The 23,987-nt window shown below is 40.3% G+C and overlaps 2 protein-coding genes across 6 annotated transcripts in view; one reads left to right on the forward strand and one right to left on the reverse strand.

Annotated features, from left to right (window-relative positions):
* The first annotated feature begins 1,305 nt into the window (after positions 1–1,305).
* LOC119172050 (FAST kinase domain-containing protein 2, mitochondrial) lies at positions 1,306–13,222 on the forward strand. 2 transcript variants are annotated; one of them, XM_037423020.2, is made up of 10 exons: positions 1,306–1,451; positions 1,559–1,754; positions 1,843–1,972; positions 2,361–2,769; positions 4,944–5,120; positions 5,566–6,019; positions 6,874–7,113; positions 8,306–8,426; positions 11,174–11,288; positions 13,041–13,222. In XM_037423020.2, exons 2-10 carry the CDS (start codon positions 1,577–1,579, stop codon positions 13,155–13,157), a joined length of 1,941 nt encoding a protein of 646 aa, XP_037278917.2. In that variant the 5' UTR covers positions 1,306–1,451; positions 1,559–1,576; the 3' UTR covers positions 13,158–13,222. The 2 variants fall into 2 exon arrangements, with proteins under 2 accessions (XP_037278917.2, XP_037278916.2); XM_037423019.2 differs by having other exon boundaries at positions 1,570–1,754.
* The window catches only part of LOC119172693 (tetratricopeptide repeat protein 21B), a 30,865-nt gene continuing 20,084 nt past the window's right edge, over positions 13,207–23,987 (reverse strand). For 2 of the 4 annotated variants that reach the window (XM_075892859.1, XM_037423843.2), the window contains 12 exons: positions 23,868–23,978; positions 23,644–23,725; positions 22,586–22,736; positions 20,986–21,147; positions 20,615–20,675; positions 20,390–20,524; positions 19,319–19,432; positions 19,172–19,225; positions 17,084–17,140; positions 14,673–14,793; positions 13,561–13,628; positions 13,207–13,334 (listed from right to left, as the gene is read on the reverse strand). In XM_075892859.1, the coding sequence (XP_075748974.1) occupies positions 13,257–13,334; positions 13,561–13,628; positions 14,673–14,793; positions 17,084–17,140; positions 19,172–19,225; positions 19,319–19,432; positions 20,390–20,524; positions 20,615–20,675; positions 20,986–21,147; positions 22,586–22,736; positions 23,644–23,725; positions 23,868–23,978 (1,194 nt within the window). In that variant the 3' untranslated portion in view covers positions 13,207–13,256. Of the gene's footprint in view, positions 13,335–13,560; positions 13,629–14,672; positions 14,794–17,083; positions 17,141–19,171; positions 19,226–19,318; positions 19,433–20,389; positions 20,525–20,614; positions 20,676–20,985; positions 21,148–22,585; positions 22,737–23,643; positions 23,726–23,867; positions 23,979–23,987 lie in introns of those variants that run through there. The other 2 variants (XR_012894901.1, XM_075892860.1) reach the window with 2 other exon arrangements.

A 23,987-nucleotide genomic window follows, 5' to 3' on the forward strand; every position in this document is an offset into this window, starting at 1 on the left:
AAGGTTACCTTAGCCCACACCTCCACTGAATTTTGGATGAAGGGGCATGTTTTGGTAAAAATAAATAATAAAGATACAGGTTTCTCAAGGCCTTCAACAAATGCCCCCACTCCCGAAAAAGTTACTAGCTACGGGCCTGGTTTATATTGTGAAAATTACGGCTTTAACATTATGTCGGACAATTGAGGAAGATATTAGGAAGTCCCGGAAGTAGTTTGTTTACTGAACCTAACAATGCTACTTTCAATGTGCATCTGAAATCTCTACTGCATTCACACTTCATAAAATTGCAGGAATATAATGGGTCCTCGTTTTCAGTGTCTTTGGGTAGCATTGGCGGGATCGAAAATGCTCACGCACAAATGTCGGAGGTCACATATACAGATTGAATGTAATGAACAATGGCACACATGCCATGTATTCACAATGAATGGGAATGGAACAAATGAATGGGGCGACAAACTGAGGCGTTGTCAGCTTTAAAAAAAAAAAAGACATTTTCCCGCTGCTTACTGTGAACTCCACTGACATAATCCAACAAGGCATATTATTAGGTTTTTGTTAAATTGTCTAAACAAAAGTAAGTTCACTTTCACCTATGCTCAGTGGCGTATGGCCAGGAGGTGGCACATTGGGTCCGTGCCCCGCCCCCTAATTTTTTTTTTGTCATGGCATACAGAGCGAAAAATTACCATTTTGAAGTGGTGCCCCTCTCCTTTCTCCCCCCCCCCCCATTCCCGAAAAAAAAAATTCCGCCTGCGGCTCTGCCCGTGCAATCATGCATAACGCGAAAGGAATGCCAAGACCGCGCGATGCTTCACTTAAAACTTTTTGCGCATGCATTTCTTGTGTTTTTCAATATCAAGGGCGTGAATAGGAAGCCCCATTCCAAGTTAAGTATGTCAAATAGTGAAGAAATCTGTCTCAAACTCACGATACACGTGCTCTTGATGACGTCTTGCAAACACGACTTCTTTGCAGAGTTCTGAGCGAGTTCAACTAGATAACCCCCGCCTCTTTCGAAGACTTTGCAATGTCCTAAAGAAGCGAGCTCGCAAGCGGATTTCAGTGTGAAAAATTTAGGCTGCAGAGAGTATGGCTTGGCGGACTTGGCACTATGTTTACGTCGACAGCAGCGTAGTTGAAAATGACAGCGCGCCTAAATAGAAACCGAAACCGCAAGTGCTGCCTTGCATTCGGCTTTTGGATTTGCGATCGGCTTTTTTTTTATATAGTCTCCTTTTATATGGCCACCATGTGCGAAATCGGTTGAAGATCGAAGAAATGAAAACTACAGTACACTGTATGAAAACTGCGTTCGCGATCGAATCTCCCGTGTTCGCTAGCACGTTCGCCGCTATGTGATTGCCGGCACTGAAACCGAACATCCGTGAAAAAGTTTGGTTGGTCTAAAGAGGAAGTAATATATCCGTTTGGTCACAATATACGAGGTGAGTGAGCATGGCACGAAGGCTGAATGAAGTGCAGCGAAAGCTCAAAGCAAACAGCGATCGTGTGCATGCGGTGGTATCCTCTCAAGTCGCTCACGGCTTACCAGCGTACTTGCAGGTGCAGAATGCTGAGGCGAATACCGTCTGTATTGTTCCGGGGCATAGCGCAGCAGTTCGTAGCGCCTAGACGGCTGCCAGCATTTAGGTCACTTTCGTCCGATGTATCGCCAAGCGACCAGATGATCACGACTACGGCCACACCGAAGGCTCCTATTACACCTAGCGCACTTTCAAAAGACGCAGGTATGCTGATCCGCGCTATTTTCCTCTGTGCGCGCTTTGGCGGCTCGACGCAAACAATCTGCGACCTGAAGCTTCGCGTATCTTTCAGATATCCTCACGGAACAACTTCAGAGGGCCAAAAATGTTGACAGACTTCTCGATGTAGTCGGCCAGCACCACCGAGTAATGAACAATGCGCAAGTGCTGACGGCGTTTACATGCCTTCACGATGTGATCAAGTAAGCAATTATAGTTGCTCCAACAAGCGTGTTGTTGGAAACTGTGGCAAGAAAACTTATTCCAATTAACAATATGTACATCGTAAAGTTGGTGGCTCAACGTTATGAACAACAACAACAAAAAGATAACTAAAAGTTATGCAGTGCATTAAGCATTGAAAATGAAGCATAGTATACCCACCAAAGTGAGCTGATCAGCACCCGCTGTACTTGGTCTAGATAACTGGAAACTGCTCAAATAGTAATTGCTGATAATAACACGTGTGAAAATGGGTACATTCATTTGTGCGTGAGTTTTTGGAGGAGAATTAGCTGTAAGTCTAAGAACATGAGCGTTGCTTGTTGTTGGTCTGCCGAATATAATACCACAGCTGTTATTTCGTTTCAGGCAACAGCCTAAACAAGTGGACTTCAAGAGCTTGACTTCTCATCCAGGCTTCCGAGAATTATGCAATCGGGCGTTAAAGCGGATGCGCTTTTACGAGACACAAGAAGTGTTATCGTTGCTCAAATTCTCCACACTTTTTCAGATTCCTGCCAGTACTGCTCTTGTCCAGGCCATGGGACAAATGCTAAAGCACAGCATCAACAGTTTATCGTTGTCAGAGCTCATATTTCTTGACATGCTCCTTCAGTGGCAGAAGTCAAGCTCTTCAATAACAGACGCATTGAAGATAGCTATTCCTCTCGTGTTCCAAGCTCAGCTTCCCATCCAGTTGGACTTCACTAACGTTCACGATGTAGTGCGCTGCTTCAAGTTTGCTTATACGAAAGAGCTGGACTCTGCCCTTGTTGAGGTATTTCCCTTCTTGTTTCATATAAAAATTTTTCCCCATACTGTGTCTTAACTCTTGCTCTCTTATGATGCCAAAGATATTTACTAATAATTTCAAGTTTAGAAAAAAAAAACATTTTGAACTAGCACATAGCAACATTAACTTGCCATTTTTTCTTTATGGTTACATTCATTGCGCGCTTCAGTAGATGATTGAGTTGTCTTAAACTTAGTGACAACTTTTCTTGGCAGTACTGTGGAAGCTACAAAACCAAACACGAGCTTGCTACCGCACCCAAAAATAGCTCTTCAGTTTACTGATAATTTTCTCATTTGCCTCGCTGAAATAAATACTGCTTATATATTACGAGATTCAAACAGTTACTGGAAGTCGTAGATAAAATGTACGTAGTGTTTGGTTAGCAAGAATGCCTTTCTTTTCTTTCCATTTCTTAGACAGCACCACCTTTTCAGCATGCCTGTTTTCCAAAGTTTTTTCAGAGTAAACATGGCGTCCATGATGTGAGTGGGTCAGTGTGCAACAGTGTTATGGACTGGACAACCCATTCCTATTCCATTCTGAGGAATTAAAACTTGCCACAATTCCGTTCGATTCAAGAAGCAAAAACAAAGAAGTGAAGGGTGAGGAGACAGCAGGTAACTGGGGCACCGCCAGGGATAAAAAAGGTACAAGGCGTAAGTGGGGGTATGCTACCGCTGTAGCTTTGCACGATGGATAACAACGGCACAGAGCCACGGTTACGTAAAAAAATAAGACAAACCTCGGACCAACACAGTCTATATAATTGAAACAACTTTTATTTGGCCCAGTAGGACGCGATGATGTCGCGCACCCGGCTTAGTGCCACGTCAGAGGGGACAGAATTATAGTAAGTGCATTATTTATAAATTTACCATGCTTGTAATCAGTTAAGCCATTTAAAAAATACTATTTCATTGTTAAATTCGAGGCTCTGACTTGCTAATGTTTGGAGTTTGAAAAACAGTGCATAGACACAAACGTGCTCGGTTTTCAGAAAAAGACCTAATTCCATTGTGTGCAAAAGGTGCTTAATTCCATTCCATTCCTAAAGGTTATGCGCCCATTCCGATTATATTCTGGGGTTGCAAAAATGTGGAACGATTCCGGAGTTGCAACATTGCTGTACAGCCATGAATGCGCTGTTTAGTTCTAAAAAAATATGCTCGTGATAGGACACCGAAATGCACTCTGAACAATCAAATGTCTTCCATTCACGCATATGTTTTTCAAAACTTGTTAACGATGCAAGCGGCAAAGTCACCTGCAAGCTGCCACACTATTTGCAGAGAAACACGAGTGTGCGGAACCCCACCTCCATTGCCTTTGCTCCACTGCCAACACAGGTTGTCGCCAAGTATAGTCTATTACAAGTTATTTGTCAATAATCGAAACAACTCTCTGTAGACCACTTTTTGATAATGATGAATCATTGAATAGGGAAGGTCGCCAAAGCCAACGTTTCTCCAAGACACGTTTTCTTTAGGGGTAGCAACTGCTTTCCTTGGAATTTTTATGAAAGGCAGATGCCACCCTGATGAAGACAAGTGTACTTGTCCAAACTATGGCTCCAGCGACATTCCTGTTCAATCATTTCTCATGACATTAGCCTTCATCCTTTCCTACATTTATCTCTTGTTTGTGTTTTAATATTGGCGACATACATTTGAAACGTTTTGCAAACCTAAGTGTATTTTAAAATATTGCAGTTTTTGTATGACAGTTTTTATGTATCTCGACTGCATTACAGCAGGAAATAGGATTTGCATATTCTCGATATGGCCCAGCTGCTCTAGAGATAAAGGGGATAGTGCCTTGTAATTTGCTGCCGTTGTACATGATGCTTTGCTACAGTGTTAAGTGCTTTAGCAATAATGGTTATACTGAATAGTATATTTGAACAGACAAATGCAATTATCATTGTTGTGTTAACATGCTGCACTATATTATTAGTGCAGAGAATGCTTTCATAGTGAAAAGTCGGCTGGAAGTTATACGAAATTATATTGCAATGTAGTGCTTGTCGTTTGTCTTGTGACCTCCACATGTAATATTGCCGAGCAGTCTTGTTACTGCTGGAATCATTACTTAGCAAGGGCTATGTCAACTGAAACCCTCATTTATGTCAATTTTCATTTTTGTTCCTCCTTCCAAAGAAAATGGCCATCAGCCTGCTTTCAGCACTCCCAAATTTGGACCCAGAACAGGCAGCCACACTAGTCATCACTGTAGGCATGAGTCCTTCAATTTCCTTCACGGTACCCTCTGTCAAGGAATTGGTGAGAGGATGTGAACAGATTATGGTGGAAAATTTATCGTCATATGCACCCAAGGTATGTGCCTCGCTTTAACTTGGTGCTAAAGGAAGTGCAGTAGGGGGCATTCATTTAACCTCGCTATACAAGATGTACCATTTTCTGTGCACTCTTAAAATGTGATTGTGTTAAAGAGTCCACGCACATAGCCATTGTTTCAACACTTGTTTCAATTTCTATACATGCTGGTTCATGTTAAGCTTCACACTGCCATTACTGAATAAATATTTTAATCGGAGAGAAAGAAAAGAGGCAGAAGTTTTATGGTCCTTCTTTACAAAAACTGGACATTTCTAAATTGCCATGTGAGATTTAACAGCAATATTCATTAAATTGTGGTCAAGTTCTCAAAGATAATTACATCTACGAGTAATATGTAGCAGTGTACAGAAAGCATATTGATGATTATTGCTTTTTGTTCAATAATATTGGCTGATCCTTTTCTTTTCCGTCAACTTGCTAGACCATTAGGGCTGTTCTTGCGAGCTTAATGCGAGATGCTCGGAAATCATCTCTGCTCGAAGCCCTCATTCATCACAGCACGGATAACCACTGGCCTTTGTCGGAGCTGAGCCTGGTGCTCGACTGCTGCTACAAGCACGAATACGCCACACCAAGCCTGTCGGAGTATGTGGCGCAGCGCATTGTCAAGGAAGAGGAAAACGTCATCCAAGACAAGAGGGTCTCTGTGGTGTGCCTTGCAGACTTAGTGGCTGCATGTCCAAAGCACACAGATCTGTTTCGCGAGGCTGCCCGCATTCTGGCCTCGTGTCAGGAAAAAATTGCCACGGTGGAGCTCTCGGCACCACACGTCTTCGCGAGGCTGGTGTCGAATCTGGCAAGGCTGCACTGTTTCCCAAAGGAGTTGCTGGGGCGAGTCTTTGACGAGCAATTTCTCAACAAGGCAAGGTTCAAGGGTGAGAAGCAAAAGTTTCACTCATTGCTCGTGCCACAAAAATAAAAAGGAAATTTGCACGCATAAACTTAAATCAGTCGGCAAGTACGACCTGCGTATGTGTAGTGCGAATAACCTGCGTAGTGCCGTATCACGTTGGCGCATAAGCATCTGCAAATTAACGCGTCACTTTTCCTTATATGTGCCAGCGAAAACAAGGTGCTTGTCTGCAACCTTGCCTTTTCACTCCGTCTGTAATTTTTGCCAACCTTGGAATCGAAAAATGCTAAATAGGTCTCACCGTGTGTTGCCAGTGACTCGATGGTGTTTAACAACAGCTGTTCAAGACAAAGAAAATTTAAAATGCAGCAGAAGTTTTACAATTCAAGATGTTGACATTTATGATCAAAGTTCACAGTTATATTTCTCTTATGAGTGCTGTGGACTGGTACTCTGCTATGTAGCCATAGCTGTAGTGACCTCAATTGTAGCTAGGACATGTTTCACCACTCCCTTCCACATGCAATGGCTTAGCAGTGGGTAAGAGAGTGCTTAGTGGCTAAAGTGTCGGGCTGCTAAGCTCGTAATATGGTTTCGATTACCTGCTACAGCAATTGTATTTAGATAGGGGTCAAAATGCAAAGGCACTAGTATATGTTAAACAACATCACGTGGTTAAAATTAATTTAGGACCTTCATTAGTGTATATTAACTATGAATTGCAAAGTGCTCCAGGGCTACACAATAGAGAGCGCCAAGTCTGAGTGACCTCGCGATGAGAATATGTTGGTTGTGCGTTTCACCTCGTGGCCACTTTAGGTTTAAGTTCGGTGTTGAGAAATTAAGCAGCGCTCTTTGTCATTTCATTTTTGGCAGCTTCTGGCAAAAAGTGGCCAGCTATGCTGACCAACCTGCTCCAGTTGGAACAGTGTGTTCGCATCGACCTCAAGGGGTACCAAGGACCGGTCTTACCCGACAGGCTGCGAAAGGAAGCCGTCGAAGTGGCAGCCGAAGAGAGCAGCTTGCTGGTTCCACTGAAGAAGAGTCTCGAAGTTGCTCTCGGAGGAGCACAGTTTGTCGCGGCAGGGCTGTGGACAAGGCACGGCTACTTCATCGGTGAGTCGGGAACGGAACGTTGAACCCGTTGTGGTAGCTCAGCAGGTGTGGTAGCGTGCCACTAAGCTTCAGGATACAGATTCGATCACCAGACAGGGCGGCATTTCAGTGGGAGTGAAATGCAAGGTGATCAAAGTTAACCCAGAGTCCTCTTCTACAGCGCTCATTATCATATTGTGGTTTTTGTGCATAAAACCCCCGATTTTTTAAAAGTAAATTTTGTTGTAAGTGCTTACTTTGCAGCAACAGCTTTCAGAGTTTTGCGTAACTCTTGGCTAAGTTGCACATAATCAGGTGCATTACATTCCCTTGATACTATTATTTATTTGATTGATTCATCAGCTGAGAGTAGCAAAAATGAGTAAACTGCCCATAGCTACCTTATTTGTTTGTGTGGTGAACTCTCATTAGACATTAACTACCACATTGGAAATGTTTTCTGAAGGCATAATTCTTCCACAGTATTATCATAATTTCTGATAAGTTGCGCTTTATATTAAAAATTGCACAAAATGTTGGCATGATGGAAATGACTCATAGGAGCACTAAGCCAACACCCTCAGGTATATGAACCAGAAATTTAAAAAAAAATGAGAGAGAGAGAACTATGCCTTAGTCATTTGATATACAGTACACTCTCATTAAACGGAACCTAGGAAGGCTGGGAAAATGTGTTCCATTTAATAGGAGTTCTGTTTACTGAGAGGTGAACTTGGTTGCAGCATTCAGGTATGAAACCAATCATATCAGAGGCAGTTGCTCCATTTAAGCAGCGCTTACATTTAACATATTTCCATTTACTGAGAGTCCACTGTACTACAGTAACCTGTAAGGGCAAAGTAAACATTGCTTGTAGTTGTAGTATAGTTTTGAAAGTTGAAGCTGAATGACACTCATAGACAGTTCTGTAAACACAGGACATTTGATGACAAATGCGTACGGGCCGTGAACTCTCCCTCACCATAACGTTCTTGACCATATCAGACTGTTCCTTTGGACTAATAGCACATCATCCATTATTGTTGCATATTGAGACATCTGAATTTTAATATATCGGCACCCAGCAAGTAGCATTTCATATTTTCAAGTGAATTTCATAAGCTGACCAGGTGTGCTGAATTCATTTTGCTAGGTCACAAGAATGGAGACATTTCTCGCATCCCATTTGCATTTTTTCCCCCCATAAATTCAGATTTTGCTGTGGTCATGCGAAAAGGCGAGTATCCTGTGGCCATAAACACCCAACTGGCATCAGCATCTGATGGCGGTTACTCTTACGTCGAAGATTTAAAAGTACCTGAGGACGCCAAGGTGTAAGTTCTAAAAATTATATTTGCAACTTGACATTTTTTTCATTGCCCCGTTGCATGTGCTGCAGTACAGTTTTGACACTGTTGTATATACTATTGATTCTTTCAGCTCTTGAAGTGTACATGAACGCGGGCTTTATTTTTGTCTGCTGTAGACATTCTGCAACGATCGTAGTAGTCTTTAGATACCTGTGTGGAATGGGTTGTGATGTTTCCTTGGCAGTCATAAAGTACCAACTATAGGAATGAAGATTTCAAAGACAAACTTGCTTTCTGAAGCCCCATTGATGTTGCCGTAATGATGAGGTCTGTATACAGTATTATTAACAGTATCGTAGCAATCCACAAAAAAAAATGGAGCACTGAAGGCCAACTACAAGGCAACGGTACTTAAAAGCGACTCATATCAGAGGAAGCAAATGTAGTGTCTGTTTTCTAAACATATTACTACACTTCAGCAGTCTGTCGTGGGTCTGCAACTTACCATTTTTACAGCGGTCTGGAAATTATGGTAGTGAAGGGAGTCCAAAATACATTCTCAGTTCCACTCACCATTATAAGCAGAATCTGACTAAAGTTTTGTCGAAAGTTGTCATAGCAATAACACAATTGTAACAAGTTGTATGGTCCAGCTGTTGTGTCGTTTGTGATCATGAGAATAGCCCCACTGTTTTTTTTTTTTTAATGCTATTGAATGACTGTAGCCAAATTTTGTCGGACTTGCAGTTACCAAATATTGTGTGTTGAATTACTGCCATCTCCCTCATAGATTATATTTTTGAGGCCCAAAATAGTACATGTCACTGTTTTTTCTAGTCAACAATGGTAAAGGGTTTGCCGTATAGATATGGACGAAATTTCCAGATAGCCCAAGCAAGAGCGAGTCATTATTTACAGTGTAAAAATTCAAAGTTATACCCCTCTAGTATATTTTTCTGTAAAAGCATGTCTATTTTTTTACATGTGGTAGTTTCTATAATGACGGTGCTGTTCTTTTCTACCTGCAGAAGCTTAAAAAGAAACATTGACATGTACATATACTAACAGTGTTTGTAGTGCAGCATTGTCAAATTGTGATGTCTCACTCAGAAAAGTTCACACTGTGCGAAATTCTGTCACATTTACAACTCTGAGCGCTGAAAAATTTTTGGAGCTACATGCAGCGTCGCAGTGCTGTCAATAACACTTGGTTTGACAGTTTCAGGGTTCAAACCTAAATTTTTAACAAACAGTGGTCTGGTAGTTAGTTATCTAGATCTGATGTGCATGAGTGATTGTATGCATGGAGCAAGCTTGTTACAGTATTGAATTAAATTAGGCTGCTCATTCAATTTTTTTGATGGTCACATTCCAGTGTAGCTAGTGGATCGCTAGTTTTAATAGATAAATGAAGTTGTGTGGATAAATTGTGATAAGAAAGGATAAGTTGTCGATAAATGAAGTTTTTTTTGACCCTGGTGAGAGTGTTATAATTAGGGTATGCCTTTCGGATTTCTGTAAAATTATAAAAGCTGAATGGGTACCACGGTTTAACCTCGATTTAACGAAGTCACCGGGACCCACGAATTATATTGTTGAATCAGGAACTTGTAAAATCGAGAATGGCATTCTTTCGTCCTTACAGATTTAAAATTGTATAGGAGAGACGCACAAAAGCTACCACATCAGTGTATTTGTCATTAACACTCACCTGCGCGCCTAGAAGGCATGCAGGTGAAAGTTAAGGGGACCCTGCAACACTTTTTGAACATGGTTAGAAAATGCTGCCGATTGGCAGTTGAGGCTCCTGAGAACATGTGAGCCAAATATTGTAGCACAGCATGCGGCCTGAAATTTACGATAAATTCTCTAAGTCGGCAAGAAATCACATTTTTTTTTTTGTCTCATTAAATGATGCTGTTTACTCAGAAATCATTGCGTCACAGACCCAAGTATCATACCATTCGCTGTTTTGATCATAGCGCACTGAGAAGTTACTGCAACTGCCGTGGTAGGCTGGAATGTGTCCACAAGTGCACATTCGAAGAAAAAAAGAGCAAGTGAGTGAGAGAAAAAGTGCTCAAGGTCATGAGGCGAGCATGACGTATCTTCTCTGCGCTTGCTATTTCTCCTTGCTCAGCTTCCAGTGCTTTTGTTTGGACGAGAGAAGAGAGAAAGTTATTGCAGCACGCAACAAATATTTGGAACTCTGCTCGTATTGGACGAATTAAAAAAATTTTTGCAGTAGTCTATTCATGAGGCAATAAGCTCCTTAAGTACGTGAATCCATTTCATGGCTACTTGTAAAAGTGTTGCTGAGCCCTTTTACTGTGCACTTTTGCCATCTGGTGAAACTGACCCTAAGCCTAAAAAGAAACGTGCAGTCCATCGTTCCATGCAGTTTCTGTTTGTAGTTTCGTAAAAACCAAAACGGGAATGCCTCTGCTGCATCCATTGTGCCCCTCCTATACTGGCAGCACATTACCAGACAATCTAGATGCCATAAATTTGAAAAAACCTCTTCTTCTATGCATCTTTTTTTTTTCCGAACTGCTTCAATTAATATGGTTTGGCGGGGAAATTCATTTCTTTTTATTTTCAATTTATAAACGTGCCTATGGGCAACTGCAGGGGGAATCCGAATTTTTTCATAAATCAGAAAATTTATGAAATTAGGCCATTTAAATAAAGTTTTAACTGTTTTTTTAAGACAGAGCTGCCTGTGCTTCTGGTGTCCTTAGATATGCTTTGATTTCTTTTCCATCTTTTAGATTGGTGGTTCTCACTGCAAATCACAAGAATTATTGGAGACACACGTCAGCTCTAAAAGGAAGCGTCTCAACCAAATTGAGGCATCTTGCATCACTTGGCTACCAACCACTTTTGGTAAATTTTCCATCTCGCTTTCGAATCCATAGTTTCTTGCTAAACTTTGATCACAGTGAAACAAAATGATAAACATTGTTGTGTAAACAAGCATTTTACCTACCAAGCATGTATGTCTAAAGGTCATGCTGCCGATCAATGCCATTTCACTGGGTTATATTTTTGTGAGAATGGTCTCATTGACAGCTGCCATACCTAATTCTTGGTTACAGGAATGGCATGTCTTTTTACAGCTTTTGTAACACTTCAGTCCATACAGCAAATGCTTACTTTAATAATGACATGCATAGCAGAAATATTTTCATTATCCTTTTGTGGGTTCATCAGTATTTTTCGCATGATAACAACAATTATTCCTGCTTAATATCTAAATAACAGGCTTAAAAATGGTATGACGTAACAGAATTAATTGGCGGGCAGGTTAGTGTGAATCAATACTGCTTTTTAGCACAAAACAACAGCACAAGTGGCACTGTGTTCTGTCTTCTTTCTTGTGGTGTCGTTTTGCTCTAAAAAGCACAATAGTATGAAGTGATTTTCACCAAAATACAATCATCAACCTACGAGATAGAAATAAGACCCATATGTTCCATTGACCCGTAAAGAGTCTTTGAAAAAGTGGGACAACAGCTGTCCCATTGTCTCATGGAGGCACTAAGCTGTAATCCTTTTGCCTCATTTTTTGCCCAAAAACGCCAGATGCAAGTACCGTTCAGAGAAGGTACTCATCAAAAAGTATGTAAAGAATAATTTGTGGTGGACCTCATTTCCAGATGTGGTAGATAATCTGTGCCTGTCTTGCTATGCCCAGAGGCTCTGTCTAAACTCTATGCATGCACAACCATTTTAGCTTCTTTCTGTCTCTTTTTGGTCTCATTGTCAATGCTCTCATAGTGGTGAAAAAGGATAAAAAAGAACTTCAAAATTTTCTATGTAATAATACACTGTCCTTTTTAAGGCACTAATGGCCATCAAACTTAAAATCCTTATGCATGCCTGCTATATAGATTTGGCTTAGCAAAAAACATGTTTCATGTTTTGTTCCAGTGCACTTCTGACATTTTTGATTGACATATTACTACAATTTGCAAAGCAAATCTACAGTTACATGCTAGAATTACTTCTTTAAAAATCCAGAAAAGGAGAAACATAGCAAAATTATGCAATTATTATGTAATTATGCACGCAACGAAACATCAGTGTAAGAAAAACAGAACAGAACAAAAGAAATTAAAACTCGATGTACCACCTATGCAACGTAAATATGTGAAATATATTTTATTGGTTTCCTGTATGTTTTCGATACATTACAGCAAAAAAGCATTAGCGATAATTGAGGCACGTAGCGGCAAATAAAGCTTTTACTGAAGAAGAAAAGGTGGGACACATTTGTCCCATTATCCCTAAAAAAGTTATGTCGTATATCTACCGCAACCAAGAAGCACTTTAGATATACTTCAGTACATGTCTGCTAATTTAATAGAATCATGTTCTGATAGTACCAGGCTGTCTTTAGTACGGTTGTCTAATTATCTCCTTGAAGTTGTCTTACATACGTGCCACCTCTCCTGAATTTCAATTCACTGCAACTAGTTGAAAATTTTTTTAATTGTGCATTTCAAGATGCACAAAGTAGAAATTCAAGCTCAACCGCACGATTCATTATTCACGCTAGCAGTACACAAGCGCTACATCCACAAACTAGGCGCAACATTTCCTTTACGCTACTACCAAGTTTCGCTTCTCTTTCAGGTTGATGTCGAGCAGTGGAAGTCGTTGCCCGATTACGAGAAAATTCCGTACGTAATGAGAGAAGCAAAGGCAGTGCTCAGCGAAGGAGATGCCTCGTGGAGCGCTCATGCAAGGTAGCTGTGCTCGGTGAAGACATCGTACACTATCTTAGGAAATAAACAATGCAAACAGTTGCCGGTGAATTACGGACCAGCTTTTTTGACAACGCCGAACGCCTCAAGTGCGAAGGTTTGCACGTGCCTTCTCCAAGATGTCCTTCTTTATCTTTGGATAGCTTGGGTATTTAGCCAGAACCTGCAGAAAGTGAGCTTTAGTGCCATGTTTAATGATATTGTTTTCAGAAAAAAGGTCAAGTAATAAATAAAGACTCAAATATTTTCACTTAGGAAAGCTTGTTATTTCAACTATTTATCTTCCAGGTTAGAAGCTCACGGTGTTCAATAGTGCAATGTAAAGAGTAAGGACTTCCACAACCCACATTAAAGTTGCATGACAGCAAATAGTAAAAGAAATTTCTTACTATATGGCAGACGTCAATGGCATCTGTGTATCGCTTGGCCTTGATGTAGTTGAAGGCTAATTTGTAGCCTGTGAAAAGAGAAAAATAATTATTGGCATTAGCCAAGCAAACTACGGTCAAACTTGTTTTTTCTGTTATTTTTTCTCTTAGAGCATAAAATGCACTTGGTAACCTACTTCCAGAAAATTTTTTGTATTTCTTATGAGGTGTTGCTCAGAGGCAGGTTATTGCTTGTAAGTAGACTAGACTTTAAACTTTTGCTGGAGCAGAAGTAACAAAAAATGCTTTATAAGGAGATCGCAGACAACTCTTGCCTATGTAGCGATGCAAGATATGATACATGAGTAAAGGGGATTCTAAACAATGTGGTGTATTGAGCTCTCAATTAATATTAAGCCATGGAAGAAAAAACAAGCATCTTATTTACAAATTCAATATTGACACGATGCACTTGTGTTAAAATTTAGTGTATTCGTGAATTTAAATGCAAGGATCTATGGTTAAGCACTTTACTTTTCAGCATATACAGCTCATGTCTTGTCGGCGTAATTTTGACTTAAATAGTTACGTTAGAGCTAACATGACCAGTCGTAGCCAGATTTACAGTGACATGACACAGTTACGACGAGCGATTGCTCATAGCATTCATTATACTAAATAAAACAACGTAGTGTATCACCCTGTGAGTACTGTACTTTTCTACATCACAATTTCATGTTCAGGCCTCATGTGCCCAAGCACATGCAAAACTGCATTCACAAAACTGTCGCTTATAATAACCATTCTTATAAAGCTATGCCGACCTAGTGTGCTTTCCAAGAGACCAAAAATGCTACTGGATGCTTCCATAAGACAGTGTAGTAATAAAATTGCAGGAGCTGGCAGTTTTTCCTTCAATACAACAGAAAGTTGTCCTTAAAGAGTGTCTCGGTGTCGGTGTTGGAGCTAACATCCTGACAAGGGGACTTTAACTTCAGATATTTCTTTATTCAAGTGATATCAGTTACTTTGTTTCTATTATATTATGAACTTCCGTATTGCTTGGGTTACTTAGTCTCGAAAACTTTGCACGACAGTCCCTAATTAGGCTTCAAAGCCAATCACAGGATTACCAATGGCAGGGTTGTTCTGACTTCCTTGTTTCCAAGCGCTCTCGTAGTACTGAGCAGCATCCTTATAATTCTGCTCCTTCTCCATGATGTAGCCCATGTATTCGTAAGCCTTTGTGCAGGACTTGGGATGTCATACAAAGGGGTAAAAAAAGCGAAGCACACATGAGAGTTTGGTTACGAGTTGTATCATTCTAACTCACCCGAAACAAAGTGCAGGCTCTAGAGACAAACTTTTCATTACCATCGTGAGGTATTAGCCAATTATTTACAAGTGGTTGTCTATGTAAACTACACTAAAAAGTCACATCTAGGATTTGCAATTCTTTGTTGTTTCGGTGGAGCAGCTTAACTTGTCAAGCAAGTGCTTACATTGCAATTAGAGTTTGTCGGATTTTGTCAGATCAAAATCGCCTGTACAAGACGATGCTTTGCGTTGGTCTCTGTAGGAGGTTACAGATATAGCAGGCGAAATGCTCCAGAACATTCGGATGAATTCGTGTTTCAGTGGTAGGACACGGAAGAAGCAATTAACTAAAGAATGTTGCAGTTGATCCTAAATGATCTGTATAACAGTTGAACCTTTTCGGAATCGATGAATAAAAAGTTAACACTGTGGTACAAACAAAGAAAATATGCTTTCTGTGAACCAAAACAACTCACTAAGTTTGTGTGAATCATGATTTGGTTTGAATGATTTCGAATCGAATTTGAATAGCACATATCACACATTGTAAAGAAAAATGAACATATTTGTCATGGCCCAACTAACCTTCGCAATAATTTTTTTACATTGAAACAAAGCATATGTAACTGTAATTCTTGTTGGTTCAAAGGAAGTGGAAGCAACTTTGAAATAGTAGCAGGATTAGACTTTCAGTAGAATGCAAGTTATAACCGGTAAAACATGTCACTTTTCAAAATTTGTGTTGCTTAGAGAATATATGCTCGCGCAACAAGCTTTTAAACTTGAAGAAAGGGAAAATCTATGTGAGGGTATAATGTTCATTTAACCTTGAAGCAGGGCTTCACGGCAGCGTGGATTTTTTTTGGAAAGACGTATTCACGTTACAGCATCCCTTCACTGCAGTGAAACCACATTTACAAGGAAGTTACTTGTAGAATAATATACACCTACTTGTTTATTTCGAACACTTTGAAATTTCCAATAGTTTAAATTCTAATTTGAAGCAAATTCGAATACCTGAATATTCATGCGTACAAGCTTACAATTAACCTTTGGTAAAGTCACCAGCAGAAAATGGAATGGAGAGATCAACCTATGCTTAATCGTTGGTCATGCCCTTCCTGATATTTTTCAGTCCAGTACTTGTTGCAGTGACTCACATTAACGTGCCAACTAATAATGTGAAGCAACTATTCTGTGTTTAAAAGGGCATGCTCATCCTACATTCGTACTCGGTCATCGATCCTGTCTTGGTATTTGCTAATGATTTGTGTGCTGGGGGGGGGGGGGGGGGGGGCTTGTACATCGAGGCATTCATATTTTGCTAAGTCTCCAAAACTTGATTAATTTGTTTAACTTTTATGATTGTAAGTTGCAGACAACTAGACAATATGCTAAAAGCTATCAGATATTATCATTCCATGCTTCTGATTTTGCTACACGCATTCTTTTCTATATTTTATATTACCGGCTCATTGTATTTGTAGATACTGCGCAAGAGAATGTTTGGGGACATTCCAGATCATTTTATGATCATCTGTTCGGCTTGGGTGTGCAAATGTGAACAGCTGAGCTTATTCTCGAACAAACGCGGCCACCAGCGGTAACGCTCGAATGTTCGATGCCACATTTAATAAATGAGAACGCTCCCTGTCATAGATCAGATTATCAATGGCTGGTTGTTGTTCACCACTATAAGTTTATAGAGTGTGTTGCTTGTAGTTTGAATTTTCGTTTAGCGGGCAAAGGTTCACCCTTATAAGAAGTTACATCTCGAACCCTTCTTCACTGCTGCCTTCGTCAACGTCACAACCCTCTGACAATGTGTAAATATGGCACGTCACTGCCATCACGATGTGCAAGTTTTAAACCAGTGAACTAACTGTGCAGGCATGTCTGGTTCTGCTTTTGAGTGTAGTACTTGTTTAATAAAAAAAAATGCTAGTTAGGAGTATTGTTTGCAGTGTTCTTTTTTTTTTCCCCCTAATAATGATGCCAAATAAGCTAAAGCACGTGTAGTTTACACTTGCTGGTGTATGCAGTAAGAAAAAAAAATAGAAAGAACATTGCATTGCTTGGGAAAACAAATAATTTTCAAGGTTTTCTACTACATGCTTTAGTAAATATATTTGTTCAGCTAATATATGCAGCACATTAACCTTCCATAGAACAAATAAGTAGTTTATCAGCACATTTTAAATTCTTGTTCAGTTAATAACATGCTCACCTTGTTGTACTGCAGAACACGTTTGAGGAGGTCAGTAGATACATCATACCTTCCAGACTGAAACGTGAGAATGGACAACACGAATATGTACTACGAGCGATGGCGGGAGGGGCACGCATGCGCTGTAAGGGTGGTCACGCTGCACACCAGATTAAGCTCAACCCCAAGACGCTTCACATCTAAAAATTAATTGTCACTGGTGGGAGTATACCAAAACCCCCTGTGTTGTATGTGGAAGACACTTCAAGCGCTCATGTCCTACGTCGATCACCATTATTGCTCATATTATTTTGTCGTCAATACTTGGTTTAATATCAACACAAATAAATTGCATTAAATGTGTGCCCACACTGAAATGAGCATTCATCCTGGATAGGGCTCACTATTGTGAGCATCACCACTGTCAATTTTCAGCAAATATCGTTGTTCACACAATGGATAAGATGATGCCAGAACAGATATGACTGCTTTAAATGTTATGCAAAGAGATTGTTAAAATGATGCAAGACAAATTTGAGCCCACTGCAAAATAAACGGCTCCTTTGGACATTCCTGATTACTCCCGTCTTCCACCGGCTGACTTTATTTCATACTTCCAAACTTTCTATTTTATTGCAAATCACACTGCCTAATGCTCTAAACAAGAAAAAAAGTTCACAGGAAGACAGAGGATTGAAGTGATGAGAAGTGGTTGAACAGGAAATGTTGCTGGAGCCAACATTATAAAAGGTGACAACGTTTCAATGAATGCAAGCCATTTTGTCAGAACGTTAGCTCCAGTGACATTTCCTGTTCACTGATTTCTCATCATTGTCTTATACCCTGCCACTTTCAGCACTGTTTTCCATTCTTTTGGGGCCATTCTATGCTTGGTGTTCATTCTATGTTTACATTGTAATAGAAGCCCACCTATATGTTCTGTAATTCGACCTGTCTAGCTTCCATTCATTTCTCTCAATCTTAACTGGAAAAAATTCTACAGATCCCACGTACCTTGGGAATCGTTGTTATGCAAAGCATGCATATGGAAGGTGAATGTGTTTTATTTTTCTTTTTATTGAGCGAGACGTTATGAAGTGATGCTAAATATATGTACAATCCATGCAGACACATACGTGAAACAGATGCATATATTTTATACTAGCAGTTGCTTACAGTTGTGCAACCATGCCAACAGCAGCATGGATATTAGCAACATCAGAAGTGGTAAGGTGATATATGAAGCGCTGGTGTTTGTGCTGCTGCACGGGATGATTGTAGCTTTCAACACTACAAATCAACTTCAGTAGATGGTGCCTCACTACAATTGATGTTAACTTGACATGACAGCTGTATCATAGAAGCACATATGCAATGCTTATAAATCTGGATAGCCAGTACTCCAACCACAATTGACGTTACACAAACATTAGGGTCTACTTCAGAAGTATATTTGAGGCCTGGCGTGGTTCTGTGGTAATATACTTCATTGCCACGCAGAATGTGCCATTGCCATGCAGAATTGAACCATAGCAGAATGCTATGGTTCAATTCCTGCTGGGGCATGGTTATTTTTGTTTGCATTCTTCCGGTCAACACTGCCTATGGCAGCTTTTTTTAACGCTCAAGCATTAAAGTCGCCCATATGTGTTTTCGTCGATCCTGGGTAGATATAAAATGTCTATCACCTGTGGCAGATACCCGCTTTTCCCAGTGGCACATACCTGCCCCCTGGTATGTGCCGCTGTTTTTTGGAAAGTGTTTGATGACGTACATGACGACATTGTGACATTATTCATGTCATGATCAGCGAGTCGTATTTGTCAAACCATCTTACCCTCCCGTACTAACTTTGGTGTACCCCAAGTCAAGATGTTGATGGCTAGACAGACAGACAGAAAGGCAAGGCAAGAAAGCAAGAGGCAAGGCAGATGTCAGAAGTGCTTGCAATGCACAAAGAAATGCTTCGCATTTGAAAACCAGCGACACCTTTCACTCTCTCAAACATACCTGGATGTAGGTTGGTACGCACATCTAAAGTGCTTGCGGTAGGCAAGGAAATGCCTCGAATTTAAAAACCAGCCACACTTTTTGCTTTCTCAAACGTACCTGGATGTAAATGTCAGCAAGAAGAACCCAGCATTTCTCCAGGTATTCTGCATCCTTCAAAAGAAGTAGGGACAATGTTGCTTTCTTTCAACAATGGCACACATTGCTGTAGTCAAGCTGTGTGCAATCTTAATCATTCACACTGACCCCAAAGTTCCAGGGAGCTTTCATCACTCTCTTGAGCTGATTTCTGGCCCTGGGCACCTGCTTCAGGATCATCTGGGCTGTCGCCATGCCCAATATGGCTCCCACGTGGTCTTTCTGGAGTAAAGTAGAGAGCTTGGTCAAAGCAGCGACCAGGCTCAAAACAAAGTACAGCATTTTGCACTTACTTCAGCATCACAAGGAAGCTTTAGCTTCATACTTTTATTCACTCAGATGCTTAAACTTCTAGAACAGTCTTGTTTTGGGCAACATTGCAACCAATGTGAATAACATGCATCAGTTCACATATTTCATGTTTCTGTTTAACAAAAAAGAAAAAGTAATAATTCCATTTCAGTAATCCTCAAAAATTCACCTTTTATTAGGACCTTTAACTTGTATTACATTTTTTACCAGAAATAGGAATCCTTCAGAAAAAAAAAAACATGCTGTTCAGTTTTCTTGAATATTTGTGCATGTATACTGGAATAATTTCATAAGCATTTAACCTTACAAATATTCACCAGCACTGCTCATGGCCGGAGCAGCAAGCAATATAGAATGTGTAAGCTCAGCTTTCATCAGAGGTAAGCAGTTACACTTTTGTCCACTCTTACTTTTTAATTTATCATCTAAACATGACAGCTGCCTGTGTGCTTCCTCTATCTTTTCTTTTTTTGTGTGATTGTGAGCTATAAAAACACTGAGCCCCTAGCACCTGGACCTGACCAGGCATTTTTGTTTATTGCCAAATTTAATGGCCAATGAAATTATAAATCACATTCTCGCTTATTACACTAAAAAGTATGGCTTGGAAAAGATACTTGATTTAACAAGTGCATAGTCCTGTCTCCGTAATAGACCACCCTGTTAGTGCTAATGTTTATTGTGATTACGCGCCAACTAGCCTAATTCGATGTGCTCTGCTGAATACATCTCACTTTAGTAACATTGCCTGATAAGACAGTCATAACTGCAGCTGCTTAGTGCTTTCAAGAATGCTGCATGTGGCTACAAGAAAAATGCTATACCTTCGTCGTACAATTCTGGCTTTTTCAGAAATTTTTCGCTTACATTTCGTTCTTCAGAGCTGAATTGCAGAAACTCGTTCAAGGCGACTTCGGCGTCAACCTTTGACTTCTTAGCCAGGAGCACAAAGTTACTCATGAGACGAAAGTCAGAGTCATTACACATCTTTGGTCTCAGCTCCTAAAGGTGACAAAAAAAAACATGCTTTGGCTTTTTGTCTCAAAATTATAAGATAGTGAGGCAAATCGGGCAAGAAGGTTAGGAACAAACATTAAGAAGTCTCTCAGCAGTTTGAATTGCTCCTTCGTGGTAGTGTACTTTAGCATTGTCACTGCAAGGAACAAAAATGGGGAAGGGAACAAAGGGCAAGATTTTTATATGTTATATTGTCTCATATTATTCACTTCATTTTACAGGTGCAAAGTAGTCATGCACAACAGGGCCCTTCAGGCGTACTGTACTGTACTGTGAAGAACAGTTACCTGATGTGCATTCAATAATATGCTAGGGATGGCAACACATATTGTTGGGCTAATAATGTGAGTTATATTCAACTTCTAGTAATCGTAAAAACATAGAGCAAAAATATAGCTGTTTCAAAACAGGGAACTTCAAACTTGATCAAACTAGACATGCCTTACCCTGCGATGATTCCACCATTGTCGAAAGTTTCACCGCCAATAGTTTCGTTGTCTGGATTGATGCATATCTCTATCATGTGATAGGTTGATATGAGACCCCAGTCTGGATCATAGCGGGCCTTGTTAAAGCTCTTCATGGCTCCAGCTGGGTTGCCCGTGTACCTAGATGGACATAAGCATGCAGTTTCACACCAGCCTCACTTTTTTTAGCATTTACCGCATCCAGCTTTCTGTATTCAAGTTCCTCGGGACTTCGTAGCATTATTATTGCAATAGCAATTATATGAACACTCTCAACTGGATTTTGCCGTCGGCGCCGGTGTCACTCACCATATTTGTATACGTATCTATATATATGAAAACGCAAGAAAGAAAAAATTCAGAAAGAGACTATAGCGCGTGGAATCGGAAGGTGGGATCTCCGCGTCGTGAATGCGAGGCGTTAATCACTGAGCAATCGAGGGGCACCTCTTTCAACGTTCAAACGGCAAGCTATTTTTATATACCACTTACCGCTGTTGGCAGGCATCTCGAGGAGAACTATCGTGTTTTCAGCATTATCAGCAAGATGGCGCAATGAGCTCGTGGTGGCTCTCATCTCTCACGCCTACTTTGACCCGAGGAGAGGAGGGGAGTGGACGATCTCTCGCGCATCCTTATCTCCCGGTGGGGAGGATCATACATCTTGGCTGGCGTTCGGCTTGCACTGGAACGATTCTGTTGTAGTTACGGGGCGCACAGAGGTGACTGCAGTTGTTGCACAGCCTCCATTTGCGAAAAGGGCGCGCTTTTCAGACATAGCGAAGTAACAACTGAGACACTTATTCGCATGCATCTGTACCTGTAAGTACGTTTTGTGCGTTATTTGTGTGTCATTTGTGTGTGAGAAATGCAGGGCACGTTTCGATCTGCTTTCCATTCTGCGCGTGACCTTCTAGTTTGTTATTATCACGTTCATTGCTTCGCCTTTGCGGCAAAGCTGTGACTTTTTGTTTTAACTTTACATGTACTAAAAGCTTTAATTGTCTGAACATTAAAAGAATGTGATTCAGCACTAAAACAATATTTGTTATGAACAGGCATGTACACTAGGCCTATTCTATGCACAGTCGGCTGAACCTGAAGCAAAGTTAGCCGGACAGGTTGCAGTTGGTTGCTCTATAAACATGTGACTTCTAGATGAATGTAACTTTGCAAGCTTCATTTCAATTACTTAATAATGTATAAAGCTGGTTTGACTAAAAGTAAAATGCTAATTCTTTTAGATCTGGCTTTTTGCTCTTGGTTCCTGATGTGTTTACAGATTGCACTTGCAACCTCAGAGTTTGTGTCTGTTCACAAAACTGAATTTTCTGCCCCCCCCCCCCTAAATAAAGGTGTTTTTCAACATAGCAAACATTTAGAAAATTCATAAATAAAAATTCCCTGTTATAACTTTCCCTTTATTTTTTTTACCTGCTGGGTTTCTCAATCTTAAAACGAAATTGCAGCATCTCAAGCAGAGTTCTTCTACATGTGTCTGATTCAAGCATAAATGTAAATATTTTAGGTATAAACTGTCCCATCTCGAGTGTAACAGAGTGTTGTAGCAAATAAGCACCATTCATGGAGCCCTTTGCAGTAGAAATAGCCTCCATTGACTCCAGAACGTGGCAGTAGATCAGCAGCCTTCTTGAGAAACTTTTCAGCTTGGTCCAGTTTGCCGAGACGTCTCATGGCTTCTATAAGCCTGGCTAGTGCAGGGTAATAGTCTGTAAAGGGATTGGCATCAAGTGTCATTCTATTTCGAGATACAACTGCATATGCTTTAATTATGGCTAAAGCAACCTTTTGATATGACAGAGTTACACACTCACACGTAAAATAGTGTAGAGACTAGAGCATGACTTAAAGGTTCAAATTTTTTTCTAGAACAGCCATGTCACATGAAAGTGGCTCAGTGCTCCAGAATGGTTGAAATTGCTCTATTAAAGCTGTACCACTTTGATTATGCCTACTTGACGAAGCTGCAAAGAAGAAAATATCTTCTTTCGTAGCCTGAGTGGTTTTGTTAAGTTCTTTGTTTTGATAGTATGCAATCATTTCACTCTACGTATAGGACATCACATCTATCTATGAGATATTTCTCATGTAATGAAAATGCCATGTGACACGCTCTTTCTGTTATCATCAATATGAATATAAAGTGAAGTTTCATGTGTTTATCTGTTTTACTATGAGAGCTTCCAGTCTTGAATATTTAATGTAAGTGTCTACAAATCCTGCACTTTTATGTTAAAAAACCATGATGTGAATATGAGTCATGGCATAGCATGGAACTTTAGGTTAACATTGACTACTTGGGACTCTCTGCCCTTTGACTGCCTTGAAATGCAGCAATCTTGACCATATGTTTTTTTGGCAACCTCTTGCTAAGCTGCACCATGCCACAGGGACCGAGCCACCATGGTGGGTAAACTTTTCAATCTTTCTTGTTCACACTGCTCACACTATATTCTGTTCATGCATCCTATGATGACGATATTAGCAGGTATTATCTTTGTATTATGCACTCACGTGTGCAGCGTGTAAGTAGCAGGTACACTTCGTTTGATGGTAGAGTGTGCTAATCCTTTATCAAAATAAATAAACTAAGAATATATGTCTCTATGAGCTCACCTGGTTTCCTCTCTAGCAGCTGCTGAAAATGAAACATGGATGATTCCAAGTCTGTTTTTCTGAACATGAGGTCTGCCATCATCTGTGATTGAAGAGAATCACAAATGTAAGAAAGAATGAAGTTTAAGATGCTTCTGACAGCGTGCGCCTGGTTTCTACTTCAAAACAAAACACTAAAGCGAGTTTTTGTGTACGGAAGAGTATGTCCAGAACATACAACGCACCAATGTGGCAGTGTCGTTATTCTTTTCAAGCTGAAGAACTGTGTTGCAGTACTGCTTTGCCGATTCAAGGTTGTTGGAGGTCATCTCCAGCTTTGCAAGAGCCAGGAGAATCTGAGCATT

Source organism: Rhipicephalus microplus, chromosome 4 (assembly GCF_043290135.1).
Source record: "Rhipicephalus microplus isolate Deutch F79 chromosome 4, USDA_Rmic, whole genome shotgun sequence".
NCBI lineage: Eukaryota > Metazoa > Arthropoda > Arachnida > Ixodida > Ixodidae > Rhipicephalus > Rhipicephalus microplus.

What these genes read in the sequence shown, in the direction of transcription:
- LOC119172050 (XM_037423020.2), top strand. Translation starts at nt 1,577, where the DNA reads ATGCTGAGGCGAATACCGTCTGTATTGTTCCGGGGCATAGCGCAGCAG. An exon ending in CAACAAGGCAAGGTTCAAGG is followed by an intron (nt 6,020 to 6,873) that starts GTGAGAAGCAAA and finishes CATTTTTGGCAG; the next exon opens with CTTCTGGCAAAAAGTGGCCA. An exon ending in GTACCTGAGGACGCCAAGGT is followed by an intron (nt 8,427 to 11,173) that starts GTAAGTTCTAAA and finishes TCCATCTTTTAG; the next exon opens with ATTGGTGGTTCTCACTGCAA.